This window comes from Rhopalosiphum padi, chromosome 1 (assembly GCF_020882245.1).
Source record: "Rhopalosiphum padi isolate XX-2018 chromosome 1, ASM2088224v1, whole genome shotgun sequence".
NCBI classification, from domain to species: Eukaryota; Metazoa; Arthropoda; class Insecta; order Hemiptera; family Aphididae; genus Rhopalosiphum; species Rhopalosiphum padi.
The window spans coordinates 90,757,855-90,784,567 of NC_083597.1; the positions used below are offsets into that span (position 1 = coordinate 90,757,855).

At 27.6% G+C, this 26,713-nt stretch overlaps 2 protein-coding genes across 12 annotated transcripts in view; one reads left to right on the plus strand and one right to left on the minus strand.

Annotated features, from left to right (window-relative positions):
- The window catches only part of LOC132918660 (potassium channel subfamily T member 2), a 157,732-nt gene extending 134,117 nt beyond the window's left edge, over positions 1-23,615 (plus strand). For 6 of the 11 annotated variants that reach the window (XM_060980058.1, XM_060980057.1, XM_060980056.1 and 3 more), the window contains 23 exons: positions 3,564-3,638; positions 3,715-3,798; positions 3,874-3,968; positions 4,035-4,218; positions 4,311-4,475; positions 5,512-5,712; positions 5,777-5,994; positions 6,183-6,332; positions 6,393-6,601; positions 6,688-6,846; positions 6,902-7,052; positions 9,221-9,289; positions 9,445-9,550; positions 10,170-10,414; positions 12,300-12,434; positions 12,687-12,798; positions 14,251-14,436; positions 14,708-14,839; positions 14,986-15,021; positions 15,150-15,224; positions 18,041-18,246; positions 18,456-18,909; positions 20,330-23,615. In XM_060980058.1, coding sequence (XP_060836041.1) covers positions 3,564-3,638; positions 3,715-3,798; positions 3,874-3,968; positions 4,035-4,218; positions 4,311-4,475; positions 5,512-5,712; positions 5,777-5,994; positions 6,183-6,332; positions 6,393-6,601; positions 6,688-6,846; positions 6,902-7,052; positions 9,221-9,289; positions 9,445-9,550; positions 10,170-10,414; positions 12,300-12,434; positions 12,687-12,798; positions 14,251-14,436; positions 14,708-14,839; positions 14,986-15,021; positions 15,150-15,224; positions 18,041-18,246; positions 18,456-18,909; positions 20,330-20,542 — 3,660 coding nt within the window. In that variant the 3' untranslated portion in view covers positions 20,543-23,615. The remainder of the gene's footprint in view (positions 1-3,563; positions 3,639-3,714; positions 3,799-3,873; positions 3,969-4,034; positions 4,219-4,310; positions 4,476-5,511; positions 5,713-5,776; positions 5,995-6,182; positions 6,333-6,392; positions 6,602-6,687; positions 6,847-6,901; positions 7,053-9,220; positions 9,290-9,444; positions 9,551-10,169; positions 10,415-12,299; positions 12,435-12,686; positions 12,799-14,250; positions 14,437-14,707; positions 14,840-14,985; positions 15,022-15,149; positions 15,225-18,040; positions 18,247-18,455; positions 18,910-20,329) is intronic. The other 5 variants (XM_060980066.1, XM_060980067.1, XM_060980061.1 and 2 more) reach the window with 4 other exon arrangements.
- Positions 23,616-26,411, minus strand: LOC132918664 (Golgi-associated plant pathogenesis-related protein 1-like). The gene is made up of 4 exons (XM_060980072.1): positions 26,217-26,411; positions 26,013-26,114; positions 25,103-25,319; positions 23,616-23,862 (listed from the first exon to the last, which is right to left on the minus strand). Exons 1-4 carry the CDS (start codon positions 26,220-26,222, stop codon positions 23,702-23,704), a joined length of 486 nt encoding a protein of 161 aa, XP_060836055.1. The 5' UTR covers positions 26,223-26,411; the 3' UTR covers positions 23,616-23,701.
- Positions 26,412-26,713: the final 302 nt, after the last annotated feature.

Here is a 26,713-nt window from a genome sequence, read left to right on the forward strand (position 1 = left end):
CACATTTTAATTGAGGATATACTCGTATTAGGCGTGAGGTTATACAAATTAAATAATATTTTTTATAAAAAATATTCATTTGAAATTTCACTTTATTTTTAATAAAAATTATAAATAATTGTCTACCAACTAAATCGTATTATCAATACATTATTTTTTTTTTATTTTGTTCTACGTGTATATTTTACCTAAATTGTACGTACAATAAATCACAATGAATTATCAATTATTAAGTGAAATTTTTCAATAATCATTCCCAAAAATTGGTAGTGCAATATTAATAAAGTTTTTTATTTTTATTGAACTTAAAAAAACATCAACAGCAAAGGTTATTAGTTTTTGTGTATGTTACATAATTAGTGGTTAAGTGCTAGAACTAAATTTATAATATTTATATGGTTTTATTTATATATAATTGCTACAAACAGAAATATTAAAGCTATCATTAACAGTAGGTTTAAATTTTATTAATAAAGTTTTTTAAACAAAATTATATGTATAAATAAAGACATTGTGCTAATCAAAAATAACATAAAATATATATTATCATTTAATTTTCATGTTTATTTGACTAATTTTATGAACCTACTTAACGAATTAAGATTTGACATTTTAATGGCAATATTATAATTTCAGTTATCAAGATTTCTTAGGTTATCATTTATTATTATAGAATACTATAAAATAAAAGTAATTTTCACCCTACAACATCGATTTCAACATCTATATTGTTAACACCATATGATATTTTTTTTTTTAAGTTTGTTAACATTAAAAGCATTCAAAATTCAAAGAGTTAATAAAATTACTGAAATTGAATATTTTAAATTGAGTCTATGATCGCAAGAATGTATATTTATTATTTACACGATACGCCGTACAATCGTGTTCATGAAAATAATTTACCTTTTGGGTTGATCACAAAAACCGGCTGTTGCTTCATTGACCTCAAAGCATAATAAAATGAACCTATTAAAATCATTATGAATATGAATCAATGGTTTATTTTTGCATAATAAAACACCTCTGGGTGAAATTCTAATTTTTCAACGTATTTATATAAAAATTAATTTAATTAATTTTACTTAAGTGAACATTACTTAAAATCAGTTTTTAAAAGTTTTAATTTTAAATTAATTGTAGATCACTGGCTCTACCTTAAGCCGAAACTAGTTAATAATATCAAACCCTTTGTATTTGTTAATTTCATGACACTTATATATTTTAATTTATTAGATATACCTATTACGAAAGTAGTTTAATATTGGTTTCTTAAATATAATAATAAAATAAAAATCCATATTATATCGAAAAATTAAAACATAATATATTATTACATCAACTACGTATTATGGAAATTGGATTTTTACTTCCTCAATATTGTATAGTTTTTTAATTATGTCTTTCCGGAAAACCAAAAGTTTATTTAAAAAGATATCTCTGAATATAAATATTTAAAAAAATACATTTTATGATAATGTAAGTAGTTGATTAATTTTATAATACAATTAATCAAATTTAGATTGTTATAATCCGAAGATTTAAGTAATATACATAATATACACAAATTTAAATTTATATATTTTTATGATTGTAAATTATAGATTATTTTTTTGTGAGTACGTTTCTTTTGTAGTGTTATATTCTTAAAATGTATTCGAATGATATACTTCGGTTATACATATATATGGTGTATCCAAAAATAGTATTAATATTAATGTTTTTCTTCTTCCGTTATGAAGTAGCTATTATATTATTTACATATATTTTGTTAACTGTATATGTTGAAATTGAACCTCTACAATATACCCTACTTTATTTTTCAACTTGAAATATTAAGACAATATTGTTTTAAGTGCTATAAGCTTTTGGAAATATACACGTCATGTAAATTCGTTTAAAATTCAAATCTGAATAATTAATTGTTTTTATTAAAAGAATTACACGATTTACATATTAAACTAGGTATTTCATAAATATTTTATTCAGTATATTATCTAAGCTAGACAGCATTGCATTTCAAAAATATTATACCTAATAGTTATAAATGGCTACATTGCTGTGACTTACTAAATTTTCATATTCCTTTTGTTACTTCCTCAAAAAAAATCCTATTTTTACATAAATCATAATTATTAATTTTGATAACTATTTTTAGTGCATATAATATATTATTTACTCCTATCGAATTTTATGCTAGCAGTAAATTATCATTCTAAGAAATTACTAATAAATAGTTTAAATATCAGTAGGTAGTCCAAATATAAAAATAATACAACGAAATATTTTTCTTGAGAATTTATATTCTAAAAAATACGAGTTTATAAAATATAAAATAAATTAAATCAATACAAAATTACTTTAACATAAAAGTTTCGAAAAGTTAGATTTCTTTGAAAGAATTTAAATTACAAAGATTGACTTTGAAAATGATAGCACCACGATAAACACGCTGAAGGAAAATCTCAATAAAGAAAAAAATAATTATTAATATTATTAGTTCGTATTACACTAATTATTTACCTACTTCAAACGTATTTTTGTAAGTGCTTTGATTGGGTAGAAATTTATTTTGTATAATAATATATAATTATATAACAGCATGCGTTATAATATATCCTTTGAACTATATTTAACTTCAACATTGCGTACACTTTTATACACAAGTATAAAAACGCTTTCTTTCGTAAATCGGTTTCTATCAAAATTCAAACAATGATCCGTTAATATTTTCCAAACGAAAATACTATTAAATATTCACAGCAGAGAGCATTTTTATTTTTAAAGCAAAAAAAAAAATAGAAGAAAAATGTAGAAAGGTAGAGTAGGTAAGTGGCAGGTAATCCTCGAAAAGTGGCCTGATTCTACTCATTTAGAATGCCAGCCAGGCGCTATACATATTATTCGGATGGTCTTGAAGACCCGAGACGGTCTTTGGTAGTAGACTGTGCTATTAGCGGCAATTTGCGTAACTCGACTATAGTGCGTACAGAGTTGGGTTATGCTTACGTGTGAATTAAGTATCGGCCGTTAATATTTAACGTCGCCTTGGATAGAATATGAAGAATTAATTTATTTGGTACCTACCACCTACGTGCACTTTTAAAGAAAAACAATATTATTATAATAAATATATAATTATAATTTATTTAAATAACCAGTATTTATAAAACAGAGTCATGACCTATATTTTTGGTTCATAACATATCGATATTGATTATTTTTGTTACTATGAAGACAATATTAAAACGTCGAAAGAATAATAGCCACCCAAATAAAAAGGTGCGATAATATACCTTTTATTTTAGTATACTTGCAAAAATGTCTAAAACTTAATATTTTTCACCCTGTGAAACTACAAGATAATATTAAGCGACGGGGACCGGTAAAATAGTGAATTTGGTTTTCTCATATTGCTATAGTGAAAAATGTATTGACGTGTCATTTTGGATGGTTTTGATTAAAAACATTATAAATAGTTATCAACATTTATTATAATACTTAGTACCTACTTATATTATATAAGTCAAATATATATGTTTGCATTTTTTTTTTCATTCCAGGGAAATGTAATGCAGCAACTACTATCATTCCACTTCCTTTTAGAGTTGATCACAACTGTACCCTTTATTTTCACAGTTAGTATCTATTCAATTTTATTTTTAATAATAACGAATTAGTCATTAACGTAATTATTATTTTATTATTTTACAGATTTTCCAACCAACATTGATCAACCTTTTCATACCAGTATTTTTAAATTGTTGGTTGGCAAAAAAATCCTTAGAAAATATGTTTGTCAGTGAATATTATTAAATTCGTCATCAATGATAAATGTAATAATATAACACTCGTTTTTCCGTTATGTTTCAGAACGATCTTCACCGTGCTATGCAAAAATCTCAATCAGCGCTGTCCCAACAGTTGATGATACTTTCAGCCACCCTTCTCTGTTTAGTATTTACTAGGTGAGTGCTGAGTTACGAGTACAGGCCAATGTATAATAATCACTCATTGTTATGTTGATCTTGTAGTGTATGTGGTATACAACATTTCCAAAGAGCTGGCCATCGGCATCTGAGCCTCTTTCAAGCTACTTATTATGTAGTGGTCACGTTTTCTACAGTCGGTTACGGCGACTTCGTGCCAGACATTTGGCCTTCCCAACTCTATATGGTTGTTATGATATGCATAGCACTCATCGTTCTTCCAACACAAGTACAATTTAAACACATTCAATCAATTCCCGTGTTGATGTTCAACTAAATTGAATTGTCATAAATATATTTTTTTATTATTTTAATTTATAGTTTGAACAGTTAGCGTTTACATGGATGGAAAGACAGAAACTTGGCGGTTCTTATTCATCTCATAGAGCACATTCTGAAAAACATGTAGTCGTCTGTAGTACAACGCTTCAAGCTGACACAATTATGGATTTTCTTAATGAATTTTACGCACATCCATTACTCCAAGTTGGTGTATAGTCATAATATTAATCGGCTCTAGTTTTAATTAAAAATCCATAGAAATAGCTACATAGTATGTAGCTGTAATAGGTAACATAATATATTAACTACATTTCAAAAGTTTAAAGCTTCAAGGTGGGAAATTAAATTGGTTGAACTACTAAACTGTAATGAGAAGTAAAATTTACTGTCACGGTGAAAGTTAGAAGAAAATAAAAATTCTAAACCATATTATGCATTTTAACATTATACATAGTGTAATCATTCTAATTATAATCAATAAAGTAAATGTATTTTTTTTATGTTTAGTTATGATATTATGTAAATGGGATTTAAAAGTGCACATTGTTTACAGGCGTTGATTTATAGTCTGGTCAGGATTATTTTATTCACTTCAGTACTTATATAGAAGAACCATACATGTTATTAAATTCTGTCATAATGTTATTATTAATAATAATATCTTATTACATTCGCTTTATTATTTTAATTATTAAAATTATGGACTAGTTGGAATTTTCTGGGTAAAAATAACTTTGAATTTTTAAGCATATTAATTTCATCGATTTACAATTTAATAACACGCACTATCGCATATACATGACACAATTAAAATTTACAAATTTATTCTATAGTTAAAGTTTTGTTCGATGTTCCACATTATACCTTGTTAATCTAGTTTTAATTATATATTTAGTAATATTAACCACGATAAATTGTATTAATGGGTTGACGTCTAAAGTTAATTAAAACGCACTTCTTTAATACTAAAAACATATATACATGTCGTTTAAATTAAACAAATACTTTATTTAAATAACATATCCATCGTAAATACTAAATATATACAAAGTTGAGATACAACATTTATTTATTTCATATAATCAAGTATTCCTTTTACATTTGTAGAAAGAAATAAAAATAATTCAATTAGATATTTTTAAGTCTGTAATTAAAAAAAAAATCTGAAAAATAAACTAAAACTTATATTGTATTATATTGTTCATTTACACGAACTCAATTATTCAATTATCATTATTAGGATTATTTTGTGGTCCTTTTATCACCAATGGAACTGGACACAACAATGAGAATGATTCTCCAAGTACCTATTTGGGCACAAAGAGTAATTTATATTCAAGGGTCGTGTTTAAAAGACGGAGATCTATCCAGAGCTAGAATGAGTGACGCTAAAGCTTGTTTCGTTTTGGCTGCCAGAAATTATGCTGACAAAACTGCAGCAGTAAATATTTTCTATTAATTTATTTATATAAAATAAAATAATAATGCACACTGTATATTGAAAGGATGAACACACGATTCTACGGTCGTGGGCCGTCAAAGACTACGCCCCAACTGTTCCCCAATATGTTCAAATATTTCGACCAGAAAATAAATTACACGTGAAATTTGCAGAGTTTGTTGTATGTGAAGATGAGCTTAAATATGCTCTGCTTGCTAATAACTGCACATGCCCTGGAGCTTCAACGCTAGTTACACTTCTACTACATACAAGTAGAGGACAGTGAGTATTACTTTTTTTTAAATAATAACTATTTTAAGTAATCTAATGAAACTGCTACTTGCGACGGCTTAAAAATAAAAGTCTCACTGTATTATGAGTCAACATAAACTACGTTCAATAATGTTCAATAATTTGCAAGGCGTATTAACTGCTAAGTGTTATTTATATTTTGTATAACTTGTGTGCAGGGAAGGCCAGACTTCGCCTGAAGAATGGCATAGACTGTATGGTAGATGTTCAGGAAATGAAATCTACCACATACTTTTAGGTGACAGTAGATTTTTTGGTGAATACGAAGGCAAAAGTTTCACATACGCAAGTTTTCATTCACATCGGAAGTATATCATCGCAATCGACATAAAAATTAATTTAAACTGAAATATTAATTCCAATCTTAGGTTCGGTGTATCACTAGTGGGCGTACGACCTGCCGATTTACCAGAGTTTTACGAAGACACAATACTTTTAAATCCTGGGCCTAGGCATATAATGAAAAAATCCGATATATGTTATTACATTAGCGTTAATAAGGAGGAAAATTCATCGTTTGTTGTTTCAAATAATGGTTCAGCGCCTTCAAAACATCTTGATAGTATGTTAAATAATGGTGAGTAGATTATATTTACATTTTATCAATATAATACGTACAACGCGTCATGTAGTATTTTAAATTATAATAAACTTAAATTTCAGATAAGCCCACAGAAGTTCAAAAAACTATTAGAGAAAGTTACACTTTCCAAAACAAACAAACAGAAGAACCGACAATCGTAGGTAATCATTTAAATATTCCTAAGCCAATGGATATGAACCCGAATTTATTGAGTCCTGAAGTACTGGGTCAAAGAAGAGGTGATGCTGATTTGCTAAATTCATAAAGGAAAAAATTAAACTATTCTATATTTAGGTAGTCGCCGTCCAAGTATATTACCAGTGGCTGAAAATATAACAGGTTCGTCATTAAACATATCTGTACCTCAGCCAGAAGAAGACGGAGATGAAAGCGAAGATGAGCTAGAAGACGAGGTCCCGTGGAGATCACCAAGTGAAAAAATAGCGTAAGAATATACAAAATAATACAAGTTAAAAATGTATGATATAATGACAATTTTCATGCATTTTGATTTTGTGTGGTTATTAGTATGTGCTGTATCCTTGCTTGAGGGTGATTTTAATAATAAACTGACCGTGTATTAATAAGTCCTGAAACTCAAATTCACAGTTAACTATAAAATATATTTTATTTTATTAAAGTATCAGACCAATATATTGAAGTCAAATATTATTTATTTGTAGTTTTGATTAGTTTTTAAAAAAACATACAATATAACTGACTGAGTCATACAATCAAAAATACAATTTCAAAAGTAGTTTAGTATAGAAGTTTATAATTTAGTAGAAAACGTAAACATTATCTCAGTAAATAAGCATAATAAATTCTTGTGTAAGGCATATAAAGTTTGATGAACCCATTGAAACAATATAGTACAAATTCCTTATCTTTATTTTTTTTTCTTTAGAACGAAATAAAGTGTCCCCCGTGTATAAAAATATAGTGGTTGAAAAAAACTGGAAGAAAATATTTTTATGCTCCTTATTATACTTGTAAAACAAATATTTTAAAATACTTTGAAGTCTAAAAAAAAATGAAGAATATAATATGTAGGTAGGTACATTCAAATTTAAACCTACGTCAAATATACATGCGACTATTAATTTAAGTTACTACATAATATTAAGTTTCTTGGCAAAATACAGTTATTGATATTTTTTAAATTTAAAGAAATGAAAACTATTTTTGTTTTAATTTTGAACAATGTTTCGATAAAAGTGTAGTTTCTTACCGATTATTATTATTGTTTCTAATAGATACTCATAATTAAATGTCAATTTGTGACATTAAATACCATCATATCGTACTAATATTATGATAGTTAAAAGAATTTAAATTTCTTAAAATCAGAATAAAAATGTGTAAAGTATACAATTATTTTCTCACTTTTAGTTTTTTCTTATCTTATATTAGTATAATACTTAGTAGAAAAAAATTTAGGTTAACATTTAAATGACCAAACGACATATGTACGACATAAATAACAAGTTATGTTTGTAATTAATATATAATGTACAAACATGCATTAATGATTATTAGTTTTACATAATTTTTCAACATTATCTAATAATTATAAAAGTCGTTATTAATAATGTCTACCAAATTTCATTTTTGACAAAAATATCATCTTTAACTCTTTTACAGTAACACAATTATCTTATACATAGGTACTGTGCAAGAATTATAATTACACCACGCTTTTAAAATAATTTGAAATGACACTTAGGATATTTTTACAACTAATCTTTTTTTAGATTATCATATAAATCAGCAATTTTTTAAATACATATATTTGTAATTAATTATTAGGCCATAATGCATAACTAATACGCATTTATACTATATAATCCGTATGGTAGAAGATCTGTAGTACATGCATTATGCATAAATGTTTAGATTATATTCCTATTGCAAACCGAAATATTTGAAAATAATTATATTCAATAACGATATTCACAGTATAATGTAATAGCATTGTACGATATCTCTCATTATTTTAATGTTATTCATAAATGTTAAATATTAGGATAAAACATTGTCATTAATATATTTAACAACATATAGCAATAATCCTATAACAATTATAACTCTTTTTCTTGCTGTAAACACATAAATAAAAATAAATTATACGAAAGAAATAACATTATATTTTATTGATATTTAAGCCTAATGATAAGACTTTTACATTTGATTTGTGCCAAAAATAATTCAATTTTACTAATATTTGATTGAAATAATAATCAAAATTCTTATGAATTTATTAAATTAATTAGGTAATTTAATTCGAGTAACGTTTACAAGTCATGAGATTTGTATTCTATCTTCAGTATATTTTCTTGTATCGCTTACAAAACGTAGTCAAGCTTTTTAACAACACAAATGTATGACATTTAAATTAAAAAATAATCAAAATATTTTCAATACGTCATGCATTATAGGTACTATATATATTATATATCGAGCTTTTAAGTAATTTCTAAAAAACATAAAATTAATATCTCACCTTACCTTCTATATTCTATTTTAGTAAGATAAAATCTTTGACTTAGTAATATTTTGCATGTCGATTTCGTTTGTACATTATTTTTTTTCGCATGTTTGTTATAAACTCAGATTCCGCGTTACAGCGGATGGTGAGGAAGACGTTTACACACAGCCTGTTTGGCATGCTGAGTGGACCAGGCAAGTGTTTATGCAACGTGATGCTATTCTGTTAAAAAAAAAAATTTAATACAGACGATCCAAAACGTCATAAATGTAAAACGTGTTATTTTTCGGTTACACGTTTTTTTTCTTCTTTTTTTTACTATTTTTTTATTTATTTTTTATTTATATAGAATAGTCAAAGGATTTCCACCAGTGTCACCGTACATAGGTGTCAGTCCCACATTGTGTTATTTGTTAAAAGAAAAAAAACCACTGTGTTGTCTACAGCTCGCCCAGGTAAATATTATTATTTTTATAATATGACACATTGACACATATTATATTTATCGTTTCGTCATTTAATGTATAAGTTTAGATTATTAATACAGATATTGTATTTAATATTATATTAGCCTGATTTTTATAAAGTTTTGTTGAAATTTAAATGTTAAAAATACTCGGCGTATTATTTCAAAACCTAAATGCAATTTTAGTTGTGGTCCTAAATGTTAGAAGTCATTGATAGCTATGATACAATATCTTCCAATAATGTTACATCATTTATACACTTTTATAATATTATTAAAGCTCTTGATTCTTCTAAATTATATAATTAATAAATTACTAAAACCAAAATATATTATTATTAAATTATTTAATTAAAAATAAAGTGGGGTATAAAAAAAATTAAGTACCAAGTATGGTATATACTTATACATGCTACAATAATTTTTATAATTCACGTATAAATTAATTTATTAGTTCGGAATTTTTATACAGCATCATAAAAAGAAACATAAAAACTGTATACAATTATTAAATTATATATCAAAAATTAATTTACTAATTATATAATATTGTGTGCACAATTATCAAATTAAAATTAATAAAATTGAGCAAATTTTAATAATAACAGGTATGTGAGCATTGCGCTTACCGAAACGCCAATGACTACAATTGGCAAAATAAAACCATAATTTTAGCTGCCGATTATGCATCGAATGGAATTTACAATTTCATCATACCACTAAGGGCACACTTTCATCCGAAAACGTCCTTAAATCCGATCATCATACTATTAGAGCGACGTCCGGATATTGCGTTTCTAGACGCAATTTCATACTTCCCCCTTGTATATTGGATGCTGGGATCCATAGATTGGTAAGACTGTGCAACAATTATTAACATAGAAAAAAAATAGTTATAACGTGTTTAAAATATTTATAAATATTTGAAAATATAATGTTCAGCATGCAAGTCAAACGTAAAGTATCAGCTGAACTAAAAATATTATTGATTAGAATAATATTACATGGATTGTGCAAATTTAATACACTCTTCAAAAAAAAAAAACACATTTGTACAAGTTTTGTTAAAAAAGTACATAATATGTAAACCAAATATATTATGTCTCTCCGACATCATTGTGACACAAATGAAAAATATTTTTTTCTCTTTATTTTCATTTAATTGTCCAGTGATCCTCGTGGCTGCGGTCCGTATATATAAACAAAAAGAGTCGAGAGCCGCGCATTTGACATTCCTGATGTACAGTGTATTAATGTATATATGACCTCTTAACCACAAACTATAGGAACTGTACATTGTTTATAATTTTTATTTAGTCTGTATATTTGCTTACTGTAAATTGTGTCATCAATCAGATAAACTAATGATAAACTAGTACTATATTATTATACTGTGCGGAGATAAATATAATAATATTTAGGTAATAAATATATGCATTTATGAGAAACGCACATACGTCATATCGTATATTATACAGTATAGATACATTGTTTAGTTTCCAAAAAAATGATTTTAACAAAACTTATTATTATAATATATATTATGTTTGCCGTGTCTGATACTGACAGGATATTCAATACGTGAATAATCTGACAGCTTGATGAATTATTGATAAACAAACTTACTAGTACCTCCTATTTGTTATAATATATTAGGTGCCTGAATATATTATAAAAGTTTTAGAAAAAACGTAACGTAAAAATCTTAAAACATGTATTAATTCTTTGGTTGAGTTTAAAATAAAATATATGATTCGATAAATATAAAACGTTTTATTCAAACATAATATATATTGCATTGACGGATATTAATAAATTACTAGTAATATAGATACGTTATGAGTATTATTAAATTTGAGTGTAAGACAAGAAAATTGAGTTCACAAGGAGAAAAAAATTAAATCAAATACATTTTTATCACAAAATATAAATACAAACTATGCGTAGGTTGTATGATTTACTTGGAAAAGAATAGTGTGTTATCATCATTTTATTTCAATTTGAAAACTTCTGTAATCGGATTTTGACGATCCTAAGGCAATAGTAAAAATCTAATATGGGTCAAGCGTGAACATTTGGTTATCAGTAAGACTTAAAAAATACCTTAAAAAAAAAATCAATTTTCTGTTTCGCTTTCGATAGATTTATAAAGTATATTTTCGTTATCATGATTTCTTTATAAATCGAAAACGCCTGTAATTTTAACATTATTATATCGACATTTAGATTTTTAGTTAGCCATAATACCGTGATCGAAATAATATCATTGCAAATTGTCTCAAGTTATTACCTATCCGCGAAAATAAATAAACGAAAACCACAATAAAAAAAATAAAATTACAAAATAGGTACCTAATCTTTTAATTTTATTGTAAGCCGCGAAGTGCAGAACTTAATGAAGTACCACGCAGCTTTGCATAACTGTTTAATTTAGTGAAGCAACGCGTGTTATTTTATGTTTAATTCAATAAAAATAGTAAAATTAATTTAAAAAGTGCTGGAAAAAAATATATAATGTGATGGATTGTTAAACGCATTATAGGTACCTTTCTATAATTATTATCATACCACATGAGACATTTTCCAAAAATACAAGAATAAATGTTTCAGATTGATGAATACATGGAACAGTCTATAATGAAATTATATTTTACTTGTACTGTTTACATAAAATATATCGTGTTATTCTGCAGCATATTTATACGAATTACTTATAGTTGCAATAATATGATTTTCAGTTTGGATGATCTCTTGAGAGCTGGAATATTATTAGCAGAAAACGTAGTAGTAGTAAATAAAGAACTATCAAATTCAGCTGAAGAGGAAACATTAGCAGACTGTAATACCATTGTAGCAGTCCAAACAATGTTTAAGTAAGTATTTTCCTTTTGAAAAACATTAATATTTCAAAGTAATTTCTTAGGTATACTATAGAAACTTGTTCCAGTTATATCAAATTGTTTTTGATCGTTCAATAATATGTACATTAAACATATTCAATTTAGAAATTGACTATAAAAACTTTGTTTGTATTGAATGCATAAAGTTGCTACTTGTATGATGCATAATACATACCTAAATATATTTAACATACATGTAATTGTATGATTTGAAAAAAAATATAGGTTCTTTCCCAACATTCGTAGTATAACTGAGTTATCTCAGTCGTCCAACATGAGATTCATGCAATTCAGAGCACAAGACACCTATGCGCTACACTTGTCCAAAATGGAAAAAGTAAGTACAATGTTCTAGAAATCGGTAGCTTCATTTCTCAGGGTGTAGATTAAATTACAAATAATCAAATACCAAAACAAATAACTTTGCCACGATATGAAAATACGTACTTTCGCGTATAAGCAAATAATAATAAAAAAGTCATGGGATGCAATAAACATGTGCATAGCAAACTTTCAAATTCTAAAAAATGAGTCCACTGCACCTCACGTGCAACGTGTGTTTGTATCATGACCTATGTATGAACAAATAGTCGTGTTATTTATTACATATTTTATAAAAATCAGTAATGATTATTTAAAGTTTTCATCATTATTAATGATTGAACATTGACAGCGTTCGTACAATAATAAAATTAACATAATATTATGTTAATTATGTTGGAAATATTACTCACCCGAATTAATATATAACTGATCATAACACAATATTATTTTAATAATATTTATTATGTAACTACATGAACTAAGCACGTAAACATTTTTGGTTGTATAAATATTTTCACTCATAACCTTCTCAAAAGGGTAAACATATTTTATTTTATATTTATGATTATTTTAATACAATAGACATATGAGCGCTCGCTGAAGGGAGCAAGACGAGACACTCCCCCCCCCATTCTGTAAAAATAATATTAACTTATAATTTAACAAATATTACCATGACATTATTCCCTAATGACTTAGACATCACAAAACGAAGAAATGATTCTTATTTACCGATACCGAATAATACATTTGATCATATTTTATTTTTTTATTTTCTATTTTTTCCTGTACTCATTAAAATGTATTGTAATTAACTATAACATACCAATCCAAATATTAATTATATACATAATAGCATATATTTTATATGCTAAAATAACATTAAATTTTTATTTAGCTTAAATTTGAGATTTTTTTTAATTTGCCCCCACCCCTTAAAATATTACTTATGAACTTCTATGAATAGGCATATAATATAATTACTCACCATTCACTCATTTCGATTCACTTTAAAATCAGCAATAGGCGCAGAGTATTAAACTCATAGATTTGGCAGCAATGGCAAGAAATTGAGTTTTAAAATTATATTCTAAACGGAACTCGACCAATTATAGTCCTTAAATGACGTGTTTTTTGAATTGAAAGTTGATTACATAAATAATTAATTAATAAACACTTCAAAATATATTAAATATAGTAATGATCTTGTCTTAAAAAATTAAAATATAAATACTCAAATTTAAAACGCTTATATTTATTAATACCTACTTATAACAAATCCCTCATAATTGGCAATTTTCGTTTCCTATTTATAAAGAAAAACCAAATAAATACCAATATTATAGATACAAAATATAACTGAATACGTTATTTTATTATTTCAAATGTAGAAGCATTAGAAGCCCTGTAAGTTATGCATATGACTGATTATAATTTTGACTTATGTTTTTTTTTTCTAAAATAGCATGAAAAGGAAAGAGGCTCACATATATCATACATGTTTCGACTACCATTTGCGGCTGGTTCCGTATTCAGTGCTAGCATGTTAGATACATTGTTATACCAAGCATTTGTAAAAGACTATGTCATCACTTTTGTAAGACTATTGTTGGGCGTGGATCAGGCTCCAGGTTCTGGTTTTCTAACTTCAGTAAGTACCCATTACCAAAATAATATTCCCAATTTAATATTTTTAAGTATTCACAAGCCTAAATAATTATTAATTACAAACAGTTATTAACAGAATAATTTAGAAAAATTATACTTATTAAATACAAAACATGATGATATAGATCATGAATTAGGCTAACTACTATAGATGTTTTTTTCTGCTTAGAGTTATTTATAAAAATAAAAATAATGTAAATTTAGACAAACTATGTTTAGCGTAATTTAACATGATATCAATGTTTTTAATATAGATGAAAATTACAAAAGATGATATGTGGATACGAACTTACGGTCGTCTTTACCAAAAACTTTGTTCTACTACTTGTGAGATACCTTTAGGCATTTACAGAACTCAAGATTTATCGAACATAGAATCACCACCGGTATGTGCATTTTACTCAATTAATACTAGTAGATTTTTCAATAATTTGTTTGATCTTTAAACTAATTTCTTCACTGAATGCCAACCAATGTACACGTTGAGACTATCAACTTTCTAATTACCAGTTTATTCTTCTGTAACTTACAGGATGCATGTGGTACAGACTGCGATAAAATATCTGAGGTATGCATCTATAACTAACATCTATCAAATCATTACGTTTATTTATTTCACTAATGCTTTATATTCTCACCTAGTCCTAAACTTTAGTCCTAAACTCATTTCGCTTGCTTATTATTTCCTTAAAATAGGGTTCGGATCACGAAGCTTACATGCCCATTCCGACTAACTGTCTGCCTAATTGCCACAGGAACCAAAATTCTGTAGTGAGTACCTGAATAAATAGTAATAAATTAGCAGCGTTTAAAAATTATAACGAGAAATCCATTATTAATATACCCAACATCTGACATAATAATTCGTTACAATAAATCTACTATAATAATTATATATCAACTATTTCTTGGAAATCGAATTTAATTAATCATAGGTGTCTGATGTACTAAAAAGTTTGGTTTAGTCATAAATGTAACTCGACGTTTTATTTACATACATTATTAACAAATGCAAGTTTCAACTTTAAAAAAACACTTAAAATTTCAATTAAAAAGGTACCTACATTAAAATGAACAATTGGAAAAGAGCTCAAACTTAATAGTCACTTCATGAATTTAAATATTATTTACCTACTATAAACTCAAATTCTAAGAATACAATATGTAGTTAATATGAAGAGATATGAGAAAAAAATGATCCTGAGGTTTGACTTTTATAATATGCATGTTCACTTTTCAGTCAAAGTTCAAAAGCATCAAAAATAAAGATGTTTATTTGTATTCTATACATTAAAAAAAATAACCAAAACTGTTTGACCTGTTTAACACAAAACCATAAATTCCCAAATGCTAATTTTAAAATAAAACCTAGAAATATATTTCATATTACAATTGTATATTCTTATAATATAGTATAATACTCGTAATATTGTAATATATTTAGTATTGTACTTCACATAACATTAAATATTATATTATGTTAATTTTGTAAGTCACTAATTTGAATGTTGAATAACAAAAAGTAATGCATGTCATGAACTTCTTTTAATGCATCTTATTAAGGATTCCTTTCCAGGATTATGCATTTAACCAAACATAATGACAAATTAAATACAATCGCACATAATTATATGATATTTTTTATATATTTTGTACTTCAAATCTTATCTCGAATGTGCTTTATGTATACATTTGTGCTAAAATGTTATACAGTTTAGTCTGATAATAAGTAGATTATATTACAACATTGTTCATTAACTATAGTAGACACTAGATAGAGAAATAAATGTATACTGTAAGTATTTATCTAATAGTACACTGTCAATTGTTTTGAAAAACAACTATTTTGTTTTTATTCATAAAAAGTGTGTTAATATTGATAAATATACCATTTATTAATTGTTGACAATCAGTTGATAGCGTGAAAATAATTAGTAGTCAATATCAATTGACCATGACAGATTCTAAAGTGCAATTTAAATTAACCTTTTTTTTTTTTTTTACTAATAATTATAAAGTTCGGTTATTTATAAATATGAATTTAAAATTAAATTGTATAAAAAGTGGAAAAAGCGCACAAAAATTTTACTAGATAAAAGTTACACGCGTCACACATAATTTCTGCCTTCAATTATAATTAAAATTAACTCAAAGATCTTCTTATTCTTATTCTTTTCTTTTACCCTTAACTCAAAGGTGTGCCAATTAATTGTTAATGTAATTTAATTATCATAATTTATTTAATAATATTATTGTCATGCTGATAAATGATTATTTAATTATTTTGTTTTAAAAAGTAGCAAAGGAATGAAGATTTTTCTAAAAAATAACAGTCAAGAAGGAAAATATTATATTTATTTTAATTTTTCTATAGATTATTACCAACCATCAATTGTAATATAGCATCAATCATCCTATATTATTATTATAATAATATATATATTATATTGATCACCAGTTATGTACAATGTACATGGGCTCAATTTTTAAATGTTTTTCAATACCCATCAGTAAATTGTGTATTATTAAAACAATAACAAATTAAGTATATATTTTAAATATCTGTTAAAGCCATGAAAAAATCAATATCCAAATTGATAAAGTCGCTTTGACAAATTAAGTAAACATTTTAAATATCTGTTAAAGTCATAAAAACAACAATATCCAAATTTATTAAGTCGTTTAGATTAAAAACACACATATTGGTATTTAATATTATAAAATGGTGCAAAAAAAATAAAATATGTATTGAAAATCCAAATAAAAGCCCTTCGTTAAATTTTTTAATCTCTTAAAGTTTTTATACTAAAAAGTTGGACAAGTTAGACGCGTGTCTCATTTCATTAATCGCGGTAAATGACAGCGTAATACACTTCTTTTTTTTAATTTTAAATCAATAATAAATAATCACATTTGAAATAGGAATCTGAATAAATCTCAGTTTACCAAAGTGTTTGAATGATGTTTTCCAAATTTAAAATATAGCAATGAAAGATAGATAGGTATGTATTTTCTACATATTATAATGAATATAATATAGTAAACTAAAAAATCAAGTGAAAAATGTTTTTAACGTCAAAGATATTAATATTTACAAAATTGATTTTTATCAGAATAACTATAGTAAATAAATAATAAATTTAAAAGAATTAAAACTTAAAAATTATTAGTTTAATTAGTACGTATATGACATATTGCGTATTTCAACACAGACTTTTTCTATTCGTTGACAAATAATGAAAAATCTGTGATTTTAGTGTCTTGTACCTATTAAACAAATCATCATCAATATTAAATTTTATATAAACTTGTGTAGAATTAAAATCATCAAGTTATATTATAAAAATATATAGTTGCGATGTCGTAAAGGTATTTCACGAAAATAAACACAAGTTCCAGAAAAATAATCCACGATTCTGTTTCGCCCAGCGAATATTCGTGTTATTGGACTACATTATAGATATATATATATAGATTGCAATCACGCACAGTTGTAATTTACTCAATGTCACAATGCAATTATTATCACAACTACGCCATTGTTATATTTTTAATAATAAAATACTTTGATTGAACTATTTACACAGTTTTCAATTAACATGCACGACGACGCCCGCGATAACCATGACAACTTGATCGAGCGAGCGGAAATAGTGAACCTGGTTAGATCCCGAATGGACAGTTTGAATTTACCTGCCGTCGATCACGAAGAAGTCAGCGAGAAACGGAGCAGTCTGTCATACGTCATCATCAACCCTAGCTGCGATCTCAAACTCGAAGAGGGTGACATTGTGTAAGACACGCTTTAAATTCAAATTCTAAACGCCGCGATTTCCTCTCGTTTTTATAATAATAATTAAACGTTAATATTGTATTTTGTTTTGTCGTATTCTTTAACAAACGCTAATATTGATTTACACTCGCACGGAGTACTATTCATATAATATTATGTAAAACAATTAAACGACATCGTTCCGTTCTGACTGTCCTCTAATTTTTCAGATATATTCTACGGCCAAGCCCGTTTTCGGCTCAAAAGACGTTCGAAAGGCACAACAGTCGTCGAAAGTCTAACATAAGTTTCAACTCGACAATCGGACAACTGGGCTTTGGTTCGAGGAGGGGATCGAGCATGGCGTTCCCTCCGTTCATGACCAGGCCGCCGCCGTTAGTCACCACCAAAGCAAATAGCTTGTCGTTACCGGACAGCCCGACCGTGGGCAGCGCCCTACGCGCTCGGTCCAACTCTCTGCGTGTAGTCGACGACATACTGTTGAGACGGTCGAATTCGCTTAGACAGGGACTTTCCATGTGTAACCGGAAGAGCAGCCTCGAAGAGTTAGGAGTGTCGCACTTCCCTATCGGGTCAATTGCTCACGAACGTAGACCCAGCATGCAAGTAAGCCTAAGTGCTCGATCAATGAGAAATATCGTCACTGCGCGAAGGCGGTCTGAGGTAACTTTGTAGTTATTTCAGCTAGCCTTGATAATGGTTATTATGATATTATGCACAACAGCTTGAAATTAGAACTATAATAGAGATTGCACTTGTAACTCGGTTATGGGTAGATCACATCGGTTACATTTGGGATTTTTTTTCTTTTTTTTTTGTTCGACGTTGTCGTGTACCCGTGCCAAATTATTGTAATAGCGGTTTAATTTAATCTTTTATCTGCGTTTCGAACCGCGTGCGACTTTGATGCCGTCCGCTGTGTTAAATTTAAATTCTGTCTCTGGGATGTTCGTACCAAAACCTTCCCTCCCACACAACTACTTTGAGACGACCATCAATTAGTTTCCACAGTGGTTTTCATCAAATGCGTGTAAGGTCATTATGCGGAAGCACACAATCGACCCGGGATAAGGGACCTTTTGATTTCATCGCCACCGACGCATGCGTATATTGTAATCTATAGTCTACATATAGTTGATATTGTCATTCAGTATACGTTGTATAAGATACCATGTTATTAATTACACACTCGACGATTATAATAAGTAGACGACCAAATCATTATGTCCGATTTTCGAGACGTACTGTTTTATAATTATTATTATATAGCGAATGAGTATTATTTTACAAAATAACAATACTAAGTAGAGTATATTATTATATTAATTATCAGCTGGTATTAACCATTTGACGTATACTGCATTCGTTTTCACAGTCAATTTTGTACAATATTTATTATATTTTATATTTGTAAATATTTAATTTATCATGGCATTATAATAATATGATAGTCATCCCTACATGTTTTTCCGAAAAAAAACCAACTTTGTCTATTTTTACTACTATGATGATTGACTTAAAGTGCATAATTAAAACAAAACAAAAAAAGCTTGACAAATTTTTAGTGTACCAATCTCGAAATCTCTCGACGAAGGCAATTATTATTACCCGTTCCTTTCAAACATAAATACCACCTCGGGCGAAAAAAAACTTAGTTTAGTTATGTACTTCAGACTCGTATATATTATTATTACAATTACATAAAAGAAAAATTGACTAAGAAAACGAGTGTCTTGCGTCAAAAAAAAAAAAAAAACAAAAAAAAATAGCCCATACCACACGAAATAATAAAACTTTAATGAGTAGGTACCTAACCTTCGTCTCCACTAACTCCACCACCAACACCGCCACTCATAATCATTCCGTGATATATCATGATGCACAGCGCACGTTCAGGCCACAACCCTTCACTCTGCAATCAACCATCCCCAACCACCACCCGTACCGTCAAAACTACTGCCCCTAACACCCACCCACCCACCCACCCACCGCACCCACCACGCATCCACCGACCCCCGATCCGGCCGCGACAAATGTCTCCGGCCCGACGACGCTCATGCCGGTCACCGTTGTCTGTTCGCAGCTGCACCCGAGCGAGATGAGTGGCAGTGCCATAAAGATCGCGCTGAACGGCAGCATCGGGCTGGAGGTGACTCCGCCTGAAGAGGTGTCCTCGCCCGGCATGTCCAGCAACACGAGCATGGTGACGGTACCGTCGCTGCACCATCCGCCGTTGCCGTCGCCGGTCATGTCGCCGCACTCGTCGCACGAACACTTGCAGGGCACGATTGTATGATACAACTTGATGTGGGGCAAACGGAAGAGCAACAACGCTCGCAACAAGTGGCTGTGAACGCGCACGTCACTCACGTTCTTCCCGATTGCTTCCACATCCGTCCACCGATATTATATTACATTTTTTTTTTCTATAATTGTTTATAATAATAATATGATACGTAATAATAAAACATGTCATCTCGCACGCGCGCGCGACAACGACGTCGGTCACCACGACGGTTGTTATCGTTTAAAATAATATTTTATGATACACACACACACACACACACACACACACTCACATACACAAACACATACACAATACGCGCACTTTATTGCGATGCGTCGGTATTGAAAATGCCACGAGCAGCTAAACTGAATCAACTTCACAATTTTTTCCGAGATAATTAAAACTCGAATTTCGGGACATTGAGAGATAGAATTGAATTTTTTCCATCGATTTTAGAATTTAAAATACGTAAATAAAGACAATAATATTATATAGTACGAATGATTCAACAGAATTTTTCGACTTTTCGAGGAGAAAAATGTTTACGTAATCGTTACGAAATGTGTTATGTACTCGTAATATTCAACAATCCGTGTCGAATAAAATCCCGGCTTAACATTTCACGGGTGACTCTACTACAAGTTGTATACATCTGCACACACACAGACCACACGCGCAAAGCGTACGCAGTTGCATATTGCAATATTTTACTATTATGTGTATGTATAATATTGTATATATGTAGAAAATGAAAAATCAACATATCTGTGACAAAATATCATCACATCCTTACGCGTTCTACGCCGCCTTCGCGTTCGCCGTTATTCTATATACACATGTATAGATATATATATATATTTATTTGTATGTAAAGTTTGCGAACGTGGTCGATATTTTTCTTTTCTGCTAAGTATATACGGCACCGTCACGGGGGAAATCAAAACGATTATGTGCCAAAGTAAATATTATGCACATAACTTCTATGTAAAATATTATGTGTGTGTGTAATAATGATATTATATAGGTGTGTGAAATCCGCGAGGAGAATAAACGTCATTTGGTTAGGATAGGGAACTTATGGACCTCATAGGGTAATGAATACAGTGGTAGATAGGTGTACATACGACGCGTCGGTTGGCGGCGAAACGGTTTTTCTTTTATCTGAGACGACCTTTATTACCAACGAACAGGGTTTCATGCGATATTGTTATCGAGCGAAATTGTCCATGACCACAGCGGTAACTGCACCATGCGATATGTACATTTTTTTTTTTTAATAAATGGTTCTAAGATACGCTCTTACTTTTTTTAAGTCCATCACTTTATAAAACCAAACCTTTCCCGGCCACTATTTCCACCATTACACTATAAAAATACATATACCTACCATTAAAACACATATCAATCAAATATTTCGATATTTGATGTATTTCAAACAATTAGTTGTCGACGACATGGCTTATCTATCATGTACAATTTATTTAATTTTGTTTTATTTTTTATAAATTGTATTATTCACTGAACAACAACCATATCATTACTGACATTACTGATATCATGTACACCGTGTTTATTTTGCATCATAATATTCTCCGTGTTGGTAAACATCTTATTGTAACTACAAGTAATTATAATTCAATTTACATTACAATACAACGATGTAGACAATTCATAAGAATAAACATGTCTTATTGATTCCGATTTTCCGATTTCTATTACAATTTACAAAAATTGATCAACATCTATTTATTTATATATTTATAAATATTTATAATTTGTACATTATTTATTTATTTGTTTTACTGTATCGAGTTTAAATATAAAATTATTACATTAAAAAAACTTTTAGATAACATATCTACTGAAAACAGGGAAAAGTATTTTTTTCCATAAAGTTTATTCTGTTTTTGCTTTAAATGAAATAATAGAAACACGGGCGTTTACAATACACCGAAATAAAATTAAAATACAATGTTCTATTACTATTATTATTTATGTGTTTCAAAATCCATAGACAATATTTATACATTTGATGAATTAAATTGCTACCTATCTGTGTTATGAGTTCGTACATTACTGTTATAAATTCAATGGTGGAATTAGAATTTTAAAACATTGTCTTAGACGATGAAACGATAATAATATTATTAACTATTGTACATTTATTTTGCGTATTATTTAAAAACAATATAAACTCAATCGTTTGATCAAACGAGAGGTTTAATTGTCAATGTAGAGTGTATATTAAAGACAGATGCAAATTAAAATAATATAGGGTACGCGATTTTCGTTATCCTAAAACCAAAAAATCAAAAAAATCTTGTTGTCGCTCTATATTATGTTACTTGTTATATACTAAAATATTATTATATACATATTTTCTTACTTGCACGCTTTATTGTATTATTATAGTTATGTTTTAGACCGTGACCCAATTTTACGTTCTTGTTGATGCCCATAAAAATGTATACTTAATGTTGTAAATCGCACGTTTTTGTGTCGTTGATGAACACGCGAACCTGGGACCATTTGATTTATCAATACGCGATTGATTTGAATGTTATAGTATGGTAGTTTTAAATGAAAGAAAACGTTAAAAATATACCAATAAGTACATCTTGATATATTGTTCGGTTAACTCAAAGTAAAAAATTAACTAAAAATGTAGACATTTTATATAGGACATCGCCGTGGTGATACAATTTGTCTAGACTTTAGTTCCTATATATTTATGATTCTATTTATATAAAAATGTATGGAAATCATACAAAGTAGACTTGACCGATAATTGTATGTACATGTATATTTATATTTTAAATCGTAGACTATTTGTCGTATTATTAAATGTATTAATGTGATAGCATTATTTTCTTATACTACGAGTACAATATCACACGCTGACATTTTGGTACATGCGATATTGTTCAACTGTGGGAACAATGATAAATAATAGAGACTAATTATCTTACTCTCGAACCCTTGTATCTTTTGTATTGACATAACTAAAAGCCTTATTAGCATAAAGTTATCTTTATTGAATAATTATTATATGAAATAAAAATTTAAAAATGAATTCAAACAATATTGTTGTACGTGTTTTTAATCCCAAAGCCAAATATCGATATGAATATAATATTTTCGAAAATATTAATTTAGTAGTGACTCTGATTATGAAGCATCAGATTCCAATACTTGTTCTTTAAATTGCGATCTAACATTTCCGTGCGGGTCATAATTACATACTACGTATAATTTACCGGATTTAGGACTTTTGGATGCACCAACACCAAGCTCTTCACTGTCTTTCCAAATTAATTGAGTAAAGTGAACTGAAAAAAAGAACGAAATTAGTTCCACTCATCAGTTATTAGTAATTAAAAGTAAGTAATAGAAAAACGTTTATATTTTTATACATTAATTTTATACTTTTGAATCTCGTTATAAAAAATACTTATATTATACAATATTTAAATGTATCAATCAAAATGTTGTTAACAATGTTTATTTATATATTTGTACATTATAAATGTACTAGACTTTAACAAAATAACTTAAATAACTTAATTTAATATGTACAAAATATATAAATGAAAACCATAAACCACGGGTCTTCAACCTTTTTATTCAGCGAGCCACGTATTATTTTTTAATAATCTTGCGGGCCCCATTCGTAGCAAAAACATGTATTTTATAATACAAAAATTAAGTTTTATTATTACAATTTTTATGATTACATTTTAAATTACAAATTATTATTATTATTATTAAAACATTTATAGATAAACCTTTTTTTTAATTACAAATTTTTTATTTGATTTTTAGTGTGATAACTGACGTTCTTTTGAAACTTTTATACATAAACGAGTATTATGCTCATTCCACAGTCGATTACGAACTAATAGGCAACATTTATCTCTTGGTAGGTAATTTAATTTATCTTATCGCATATTTTCGATAGCGATGACTTAGCCGTTATAATTTTATCGAAATAAAAAATATACATCCGAAATTTCAAATGTGATCGAGGGTCGCATATTATAACAGGGCGGATCGCGAGTTGAAAACCCCTGCCTTAGACATTAATACTTTATAGTATTTCTCAACCTTCGTATTATGGTGACACACTATTAAAAATGATCATACTTTGTGACACACAATAAAAAAAAAATAAGAATAATACCTATTAATTTTTGTAAATATAGTGTCAACAGGGTTCATATATATTTTAATATTAGTACTTCCCGTGACACGTTTGGACTTACCAGGTTACACACCGATTGATCAAACACTGCAGTTTATGCTAAAAATGTCTATGATGAAAATATACATCGCAATGATAGGTATACCAAACAGATAACTAATAACTGTATATTTATGGTCAATTAAGTGTATAGTTTAAACAAAAATAATTCAAATTATATTCAAATTACTAATATTAAAAATAAATTTAAATTATAGAATAACCAATTATTTAAACGTTTAATAAATACATTTCTAAAGGATTCAAATATAAGGTTTTATGAAAAAATATTTAAAATAGGCAATAGTTAAAAATGATTTTAAAATTACATGCTTTTGTAGAAGCAGCCATGTCATCGTTTGTTCCTTGAAAATTAAAATATTTTATTTCACTATACCAGCTGTCTACTGCTTTAATGCCCAATTGTGTCACTTCTTCTGTTGACCATATAGTATAAATATTTTCACCGTAAGCATTTTTTGGACGATGAGACGCTTTGTCAGTTTTAGCAAGCTCGTCAGCCCAATTTTGACTAATTTCATTCAACTGAAAACAAAATTTAATTATTAATTAGATATTTTAAGAAGTTGTTAAAACTTTATTAAGTAAGTTTTAGTTACTGATATTTTACAATAGAATCGTATTGCCAATGAAAGTTTTTCAATGATTAAGCGTTTTAAAGCAATCATAAAATAATTTTAAATGATGAAGTTAAAAAAAATATATTATGTTAATATGTTATAGGTTATATGTATTTATTATCATTAATTATACATAGACACATAGTAATATGTATAATTAATGATGTTAAACATAGATAATTATATAAAACTACGTTCGTCAAAAACTAATTATTATTTTCAATTCGTTTAATATAAAGTTATTTTCTATTTATAATGAAATTTGATTATTATGTTATGAATATGTGTTACCAAGTTATATTAAGTTAGGTATCATTTCGAAACTACTCAACAAACCAATAGTGATACGGATTACTTTAAATATATACATAAATGTTATCTTTTGCAAACAAATTTTTTAATATTAAATTTAAAACACCTTAAAAACATAGTCATCGTAAAACACCATTCCCAATACAAACAAAAATTATAAAAACACATTTTTGTTATTCACCACAATACTATTAAAATTGTAAAAAATAAAAATATATTTCAAATTTTATTTATGTAGATAATTAATAATTTAATTGCTAAAATTTAATCATTTATAATTACAAACCTTTGAATTAATTTTTAAAGGAGGCACATTGTGTTTTTTTCTGTAGAAGTTATGCCTATCCAAGGCATCTGCAATAACATTTTTTGTCTCACTGGCATCTTTCTGTAAGTAGAATTTTAAAAAATTTACAAATTTAGTTAAATATTTTAAGTTAAAACTTATAATATTTCTGAAAAAATTCAAAATATGATGACTTATATTTACCGCCATATTAAATTATTATATAATAAATATCTTAAACGTCGATAGACTTATTTATAATTGTCAACAAAATAATAAGATTAGTAAACTAGTATAAAATATTCAAGCCAACAAAAAATGTTGCTAATTGCAAACTCTTAGAAAACTTTTAAATATTATTTGACTATAGGTAATATCAAATGAACTAAACTATATTAACCTGTGTGCTTTTATTTTATTCTGCCTTGTTTTATCTAACTACTTAATGATAGGTTTACTAATAGTACTTTACACATTTATCATATTTTAAGTGATTTGCACTATAAACTTTTTTTATTATAGTCAAAAATAATATTTGCTAACGGCTAAAAATTAAATTTATGGAGTGTGTATAGTGTTAAAGAAAGGAAGTAATATATTAAGATATATAAAATTAGATAACCTCTCAATATATGAACTATATTATGACTCATCTTTTGCAACTTATACATGAATATGTTTCATTGTTTAAGAACAAATAA

Coding starts and splice junctions, on each gene's coding strand:
- LOC132918664 (XM_060980072.1), bottom strand. Junction 25,320..26,012: donor CTTTAAAAATTAATTCAAAG/GTTTGTAATTAT, acceptor TTTTGTTTTCAG/TTGAATGAAATTAGTCAAAA. Junction 23,863..25,102: donor GGCTGCTTCTACAAAAGCAT/GTAATTTTAAAA, acceptor TCTTTTTTTCAG/TTCACTTTACTCAATTAATT.